This window comes from Condylura cristata, unplaced genomic scaffold (genome assembly GCF_000260355.1).
Source record: "Condylura cristata isolate star-nosed mole 26May11 unplaced genomic scaffold, ConCri1.0 scaffold00050, whole genome shotgun sequence".
NCBI lineage: Eukaryota > Metazoa > Chordata > Mammalia > Eulipotyphla > Talpidae > Condylura > Condylura cristata.
In genome coordinates, this window is record NW_004567151.1 from 183,910 (window position 1) to 193,202 (window position 9,293).

General features: G+C 44.3%; 1 protein-coding gene across 1 annotated transcript in view; it reads right to left on the reverse strand.

Moving 5' to 3' along the window:
- KCNK2 (potassium channel, two pore domain subfamily K, member 2) overlaps positions 1-9,293 on the reverse strand; it is an 86,716-nt gene that overhangs the window by 62,597 nt on the left and 14,826 nt on the right. The window contains exon 2 of the mRNA XM_004694890.2: positions 1,418-1,535. Within this exon, the coding sequence (XP_004694947.1) occupies positions 1,418-1,535 (118 nt within the window). The remainder of the gene's footprint in view (positions 1-1,417; positions 1,536-9,293) is intronic.

Consider the following 9,293-nt stretch of genomic DNA (forward strand, 5'->3'; position numbering starts at 1 on the left):
GTAGCTATTATCACTAGTGATATTAACAAAGATCCTTTGCGTTGTATTAAATAACGATTTGGATTCAAACGGCTCCTTCTGAAAGAGGTTGACATTTTTAATTGCCTAGATCAAGCTCTGGACCACGGTCACAGAAGAGGGCCTTGACCTAGGAGGGCCAGGCAGACATGTGAGTGACCCCGAGCCTCCTGCACCATCTGAGAGGAAAGCCCGAGACAGAGCAACAGGTCACTGGACTGTCGGGCCGATGTCTCCACCATCGCATGGCTGTAATTTGGGGGAAGGCTGGTGATAACGGTTTACTTTTTCATGCACTGAAGTATACGTCTAAAGCATCCCTCATTCCGCCTGTGCGCTTCTTTCCCCTTGCAGACGCGAAGCAGTTTACACAGTAAGCAATTATGTCCATCGCAGAAATGGCCGAGGTGGTTCAGGGCGACTTTGAACCTGTTATTATGGTTAGAAATCAAGGTCGCCTTTCCAGATGTTCAGGGAGTCACAACTGTTAACCAGGCTGGGGGAGATGTCACCAGGCCGAACGCGCCCTGACCTCTTCACAAAGGCAGAAGTCAACGCTGGCCAGAGAGGCAGCGCAAAGACCCGGTAGACTCAGACCAAGACCGAGCCCTCTAAATTCTTCCACAAGGAACATCTGAAGCGAGAGTTCACCCAGAAATGGCCTGGGCCCTCTGTCCAGGACTTCGGAAAACAGGACTGACCCGAAGACCTCACACAGTGTCATATCATTTATCAAGGACATTTTAAAAAAAGATTAAAACGTTCAAGGGCCGGACTGCACCCCAAAAGCAGAGACCACAATACCTGGCCCCCCAGTCTGGCAGCTGCTGGGAACTGGGGCCCATCTGTGCGGCCAGGGGAAGCTGGGACCCAGAGGTAGGCGGCTCTGGGGTGTAGGAGCACGTGCCATGACCAGCTGCACCCTGGGCTTGCCGAGCCGGCGACCTGGAAGAGACACATGTAGAGACACTCGGCAGGCCTGGGATGAGACACGCTGTCAGCTGACGTGGCGGCTCCTTTCGCCCGGCTCTCAGGGACCAGCTTCAGCGCCCCATTCTGATGGGTCCCCTGAAAACAGGACTGACCCGAAGACCTCACACAATGTCATCATTTGTCAAGGACATTCAAGAAAAGGGTCTGGGAGCAGGGTCTGGACCAAACCCCAAAAGCAAAGAGCACATTTCAGAGGCGTGAGCATTTCAAGACGGTTCTAACTCTCCCTGCCCATCGGGCCTGTCGGGTCTCTCAACATTTAGACACTCTTTTTGCAATTGATTTCCTACAACCCTCTTCTCTACTTTCAGTGAAACATTTTAAGCAACTGCAAGAAATTGAGACAAACGATTTTTAGCTCACACACTGTACCGCAATAAAAAGCAAAAAATAAGTTGTCTCCTACCTATGGTTGTAATAACAGTGCCAGCGAAGAAGAAGGAGCTTCCCAAATCCCAGTGACTGATTTGATTGGAGGTGTTTCCTAAAGGTATAATCCCTGCATTTATTGCTGCCACTATTTGCTGCAAGTTTAAAAAGAAATTTATCAGTTAACATGAATCACACAGAAGCATTCAACAGCACACACTCCACCCCGAATGACTAGACAGAGAGAATTATTTAAACGCCATTGAACATACACTGCATCGCTTAAAACTTTAGACTAAAGAATTTAATGACAGTTCAATTATAAGATAATTATATTTGATATCAAGTGACTGGCTCCAGCTGCAGCTTTTCCCAACACACCTTCATATCATCAGCCATCAGCTTATTTTAAAAGTTAGCTGCATTAACAATGACATAGGCAACGTTCTTGGATAAGCATCACAAGAGTTAAATGATCAGATTGCAAATGGCAATTTCCATAATAATAGCTTTATCCAAACAACAAACATTTCCAAAGAGCTAGGCATTTGAAATATATTAAAAGAGGGCACACACATTTCAGGAAGGTTCCTGTCGGGAGGAAATATGCAGTAAAGGAGAGACAGGCAGATTGCAGATGCTTCTGGTGGAAACAGTTCTAGAAACCTCTGTCGAGATCATAGTCACTTACATGTAGTCACTTATATGTAGATATATGTAGATGTATCTATGCTGTTCCAAAATATGCCTGCTGTTGACAACATGGTTGTGTAAAAATATTAGTTTTCTGTATGTTTCTTTGGGAGAAATTGCCAGAAATAAATATGCCACATTAAAGATTATGAACATTTTTCAGACACTGGATTTATAGTAGCTAATAGTTCCCTAGAAGACTCTTAGAATTTACAGCTCTCTGCCCAATTTACAAATGTCTAGCAATATTTTTACATCTGATATTAATGACACATTATTATTTTTCTTTTTTTCTTTTTAATATTTTTTTACATCATTTTGTACATTTTTTTTCCATCTCACTTGTAATCCCCGCGGTTTCCCATCACCAAGACACCCGTGTGCCATCACCATAATCCCATGCATTTCCCTCCCTACCCCCGTTTTTGATCCCATTCCCCACTCCACCCCCACAAAATATCTCTGGTATATGGCTGTTCATTATTCTTGTTTTTTCTCTCCTGGAATGACACGTATTTTTATTGAACTGAGAATTACTTACATGTCCATTATTAGGAGTGAGGTTTAACACCGATGCTTCCTTTATCATGTATTAAATGCAGCTAAATACACGTTATCTGTACAGCATAAAGTGAGGTTGGTTTTGAGATAACTGATCCTACTTTTTTTTTTTTTTTAATATCAGGGAAGGGATTTCAAACATATTCTCTGCAGGGGCCTCCCTGGTGTTGCAAAGGGTTACGTCTCAGCACTGTGAAGCTAACACCACAAATTCAATCCCTGGCCTGGGAGGGACCCACAGAGTGTGGCAGACCTCTCCTGTCTCCCCGCTGCTCCCCTCATCAGTGGATTTCAGTGGATCCACCTGTTCTGCTCCCCACTCTGTCTCTGGTGAATCCTCTTAATTCCCCTGCACCCCTGGCCTGTACCCCAGTTCCGTATGCATCAATAAATAAAGCTTAAAAAAGAAATTGTGGGCCCTCCGTGGTGGCGCAGCGGGTTAAAGCACAGCACTGAGAAGCTTAAGCCACTTCCGCATGAGTTCGATTCCCGCTGGCCCCGGAGGTGACCACATGGCGTGGCAGACCTCTCCTGACCCGCCCGCTGCTCCCCTCAGCAGTGTGCTTCATTGATCTGCCTGTTATGTTCCCCACTCTGTCTCTGATGAATCCTCTCACCCTCCGCATCTCTGGCCTGTACCCCAGTTCTGTATGAATAAATAAATAAATCTTTAAAAAAAAAAAAAGAAATTGTACAGGTTTAACATACTTCCAGTTTGGAATACATGAAATCTACAAATAAAGATTTTCTTGTATTATATTAATGTTACATTTATATAATAAGTATTACAGTGAAAAAATTATTATAGTGAGGTTTGACACTGATACGCCCTTTACCATATATTAAAATGCACATAAATACGCATGACTATAGCACATAAATACATACAGTACACTGTATGTATGTATATACAGTACACTGAAGCATTCTGCATTGAATTTACCAGGCAGGTAGTACATTTCACTGCAGATACTGCAGATTTGTAAGAAAATGAGAAGGAGAAAGGCAAGCACATCTCAGCAGGAACTGAGAAAGTGCCAGAGACACCCACAAAGATCAACAACGGCTTTATTTACAAGGGAAAAGGGAAATGGATAACAGGGAAAGAGAGAGAGAAGTTAATTAATGCTTCCTACTAGTTCCGCTCACTTGGAACCCCAAGAGCACACTGAAAGCCAGTGCGGAGCCAAGAGACAAGCTGTGAGCCACAGGCCCAGAGATCCCCAGAGCCCACATGTCCGGTTTTATCCCAACCTGGCTGCTCAGCTCCGCCCTCACGTCATCCGTACTGACTGGATTTGGAGCTCCAGTGTCTGGGGTGGGGGCGGAGTCTGTGAGACCTGAACCACACACGCTGAGGGCCAATGTTCTGCCCTGACCCTCCTCATTTCTTTCGATTCGCTTCATTTTGTTCTGTCTGGAAAATCACAAAAAGCAAGCTTCCAGCTGACAAATAATGGCACGTTATCTTCGTAACTTTCAACAGCTACAGTGACTGCTTTTCATCTTTAATAGCATAGGCCAGTGTTTCTAGTGCCATTTCAAAAATAAAAATTATGAGAAAAGACATCTGTGGGTTTTGTTCCATAAAATCCTTAAGGCTTTAGTATTGAATGATTAAATATGTAGGCAGTTGCTGGCAAGAAAGTGGGATTTAATTAAATAATTTTGAGGGCGAGGGGATGGAAAACACAGATGAAAACAAAAAAGGAGAGCTGAATATATCTTTCAATAACATTTTTTAAGATTTATTTATTTATTAATGCTTACAAGAAGTGGGGTACAGGCCAGAGATGTGAGGGTGAGAGGCCTGAGACAGAATGGGGAGCAGAACAGGCAGACTGACCAAAATCCACTGCTGAGGGGAGCATTGGGGGAGACAGGAGGGATCTGCTGCTCTCTGTGGATCACTCCCTTGGCGGGGATCGAACTTGTGCTTCAGCGGCTGAGGACAGCTTCATAGTGTGGCACTTTAACTCCTGCACCACCAGGAAGAGCCACTTTCAGTAACATTTTAAGAAAATAATAAATACACCAGGTGCATACACGTGAGTGTTGCAAATTTGGGGTCAGTGATTTCCAGCTTTCTAGCACCCAAGGAAAACGAACACTCTGTCGAGACCAAGTTGGGGGTGTGGTTGAGAAAAGCCATCAAAGTATATTTTTATATTTCACAGCATTTCTTTAGCACATTCAAAAATATACTTATCAAGTGTTTACGGCCCTAAGCTGGGAGGACCCAGCCACAGAACTACAGTATGTTCACTCACTGCCTACCACCACATCATTAAAGATCTGTTTGAAACCATTCTGTGTACCCATGACATAATGTCTAGCAATCAAGAAAACATTTACAAGCCATCCCATGTGACCAAAAAAGAGCACAATTTAAAGAGACACAGCAGGCATCAGAAACACTCTGTCCTATACGAGGGGGATCAATGAAAATATGAGGGGTACAGCTATGGAGAAAAGATAAGGGACAGACTGCACCCATTGAATGATATTATTTCACTGGCTGTCAGGAAGCCAAATCTCCTTCAAACTCCCTTCATATAGCTATGAAGGCATGATGGCATCATCATTTTAGACTCTTCGATTTCTTTTCAATGATAAAGTATGAGGCTTCCCTAACACTTGGATCAGGTCCACAAATTATTTAAATGCAAAAGAAGCAAAAGCAGGCTTATAATCAGAAACGGTAATGTCTGGCAACGTGTGGGTTGTAAATAGTTATCCCAGAGCTGTGATTACTGAAACAGAGCCCGCAGATGGGACTGTGATTATGTCAAATCACTTCAAGAATGAGTCTACCATGAGGGCTTCTCTCTGGAATAGCCTTGTAAATGTACTTTATGGTTGAGCAAGCCCTCTTGCTCAACATCCACAGGAAGTCCGATGCCCCTGGCCAGGGCACGGATTCAGACATGCAATTTCAACATCACTGCAGGCCATCAGAAATCTCCACAAAGTCCCGACGAGAACTGTTTTGTATGTGACACGTTGTTTGACAACGGTAGCAATTTCCATTCATCTTTTTTTAAAAGATATATTTATTTTTTCAGGCATGAAGAACTGGGGGGTAGGCCAGAGATGTAGGGGGGGGCGGGCTAGACGATTCACCAGAGTGGGGCGCAGAACAAGCAGATCCACTGAAATCCACTGCTGAGGGGAGCAGCGGGGAGACAGGAGAGGTCTGCTGCGCCCTGTGGGTCACTCCCTGCCCGGGGATCGAACTCAGGCCCTAGAGGTGATAACACTGAGACTGAACCCCTCGGTCACTTAGGCAGGCCCCCAAGGCAACTTCTGTGGGCGATACAGTCACACTGACATCTGAACGTGCTGACCTGTTTAGTCGAGGGTAGGAAATACGGGACCCTATGCATTTCACCCTAATACATAATTTAATCCTCATGAAAGGCTGATCCATGAGGGGCTTTCACAGATACAAAAATCTACAAGCGAACCAGCAAAAATTTCACTAATTTGTTCACATTCAATTGCACTCTTCAATTTACAGACAAATGCAGATGTCACATTAAAGAAAGGACGCTAGTTGGCCGGCTGCGAGAATGGGCTTACGCTTAAGAAACAGCTCTCCGAGGCTGATACGCAGAGAGATGATAAAACTAATTGCTCGGGAAAGTAAGTATGAAAAATCTTAGTTTCCATGACAACGATGGCTTTAGCATGAAAGGTCACAGAGCCCTACTGCGAGTTTGTTCATTCGTGAACTGTAAGATGTAGACGTCTCGCCGTCATCTGGTGTTCTGGAACGATAGGCAGCCTTAACGCCAAACGCTGATAAGACACACTCGCTGGTAATCCCACGAGACTGGCATGGCCTTGAACCCCCAGGCACTCACTGACAGCCACGAAAATGTTCCTGGGAGTCGCGGCCAACGATTAGGAATAACTTTCCCATAAAGTACTGGGCGAGCTATTTTCCCATTGAAGGGAACATACTGCAAATCAAGTGGCTTCCAAGAAGACCTGAAACCTACCTTGTTTTCAAAGTAGGTTGCACTGCGGATCTCAAAATACAGGGATGCCAGTTTTCACACTTTCACTCTTTCCTCTACTCAGATGCACGTGTTTATCAACACAAAACAGAATGTCCTGAATACTTTCCCCAAATTCTAACCTCATAATCGGGACTTTGCTAAACTACGTCTCAGACGTATAGTCCTACAACTGGTATCACATTAATCATTTCAAAATGACACAAGAATTCAAAGAGCAGGAGCAAGACAGGGCCTAGCTGGTCACACAGAAAAGGATGTATACGTGGTTCAGTAAGAACCTCTTAGAATCATATATTCCAGTTGCTCTCGTCTTTGTCTCCTTTGGAAAGGGCCATGGTTTCCAATCAATTGGTACAATGAGGAAACCTCATTTTATCTACACTCATTTTTGTGGGGCTTTCTGGTAGCTAAAGCAAACAGGGATTTGTGGTGGGACAGTACTTGGGGCCAGTACCCACCTGGTAAAGAGCAAACAAGGTCTAGAGAAGGAAACTGGGTTAGCAGACTCTACCAGAGTAGCTCTTAGTTCACACTATGATGGGACAGAACCACAGAAATCTGCCAATATCCAGGTACTTTCTGGCCTATGAAACGGCAGCGGGATGCTAACACCCGAAAGATGGCTCTTCTATTTTCATAACTAGTGTGTAAAAGCAAGCTAAACTAAGCTGCAGCATGAATGCTAATTCCCATAAGCAGGAAATTGTTAATAGTGAATTTGCAACTCTACCATGAAGATGCATATTCGCTGATTTAGTTCAATCCTACAGGGTTGAGAAAGAGCTTCAAGGAAACACAGACAGACGGGTGAAGCCCTATTATAAACTGCATCCAGGTTTTGCAATTACCCAAGAAATCCTGCGATGCGATGGAATATGTAAGAGGATTACATTTTGTACAATCTGTATATTCACTATTTGCTATCAAGGTTTCCACTGTCCTATACATTCTCACCTCCAGTTTTATAAATAAATTTTGACACACTACAAACTGTAAGTTGCAATTTCTAAATCTAGCATCGATCACCTTTTTCTTTTAAAAAATGCATTTCTGATTCCACCTGGAAGAAAAAGATGGAGTAACATTTGCATGTTTTATGCAAAAGACGAGCGACTAAATTATTTTATATTTAGAATCTGGTTTGTTTGTTTTCAAGGTTTCCCCAGAATCTATCTTTTAATGGAGAAAGGTAATAAGCGATAATGTTTTTAATCTGTTGTTTCTGTTGGAAACAACGTGAGTGAAAATATCTTTCACGGTTTCATAAAAAGGCTTTCAAAGCCCTTGAATGTGTTTCTAAGTAATGTGTGGCCTAAGCTGAACCACATATTAATGAGAAACTTCCCATAAAGAAGCATCTTTTACCAAAGCAAGAAACTCAGTCCTTGTAATGTAGCTGAGCTGGTGTTCTCTGGGGGACCCCTCCCCGAGGCAGACACCCCCAAACTCCGCTGATGGCACTCCCTCCTTCATGCCTCCCCTTCTATTTAAAGGTGATGCATTGCAGGTCACAGACTAGCGACACGTATTAAAGTGTGAAACAAAAACTGAGCATCCGGAAGAGGAAACAGCCATGACTGCAGGGTTCTCCATCCTTGGACGGGAGCCAGCGGCCCTCAGCAGCCAGCTGGGGTCATCTCCACTCGTAGGCCCACTTTGAAACATTTTTGGAATCACAAAAGTCGTGTACTTATTATTGGACACTTCAAAAAATCAGAATTAAAAAATTCTTTTTTTTAAACATTTATTTGTGCATACAGAACTGGGGTACAGGCCACAGGAACAGGGGCGGCGAGAGGATGCACCCGGGACACTGAGTAGCAGAACAGGCAGATGGACAAAGTCCACTGCTGAGGGGAGCAGCGGGGAGACAGGAGAGGTCTGCCGTGCCCTGGTTTTCAAAAATACATTTCAAAGAGCATAAGCCTGTTCCAAGGTATTTTCACGTCCTCAACATTTCATCTCTTCTCAGTATCTCACCTCTTCCCAATAGCTCACCCTTTGGTCATCAATGTCTCTGAGCAGCCACAGAGAACTCAGCCAGCCTCTATCACCCCCTAACGAAATGACAGGGTGCTGTGTTAGGGGAGACACCGCCAAGCCCCTCCAGTGTCTGGGACCCTGAAGGAGTCTGAACAAGACGCATAAAGCCAGTCTACAGGCCAGCAGGGCCCGAGCTGTGGGTTCTTCGGGGAGTCTTTCGAGAATTCTACACTACACAGTGATAAGATTCACTCATATTCCACTGGGATATGCACCCAGCTTTCGCCCGCTCCCCAACTCATTTGAGGTTAAGGGGGGACCACAAGATTAAAAAAAGTATGGGGAGAGAAACAGTCAAAAGGAACAGAGGGCAGGTGGCAGGAAAAAGACGAAGGGTGTTTGGATAGCACAGAGAGTTCTAGAAGAACGAGACAGGCGCTTAATACAATTAACAGTCACTCTACTGAGGAAGTTCTTTGGAGAGGTTGTCCTCAAAGAGGACTTGAGTAGGCAGGAGACTGAGATGGAGGAGAGACAGCTTCAAAGGCAGTATTTTTATACTTCGCCTCGGGGTTACGCTCTCACCCACGCGGATTCATGCAGTTTTTAAGGCCCAAAGTTCTCAGCTGATGAGAAAAAAAAAAAAAAAAA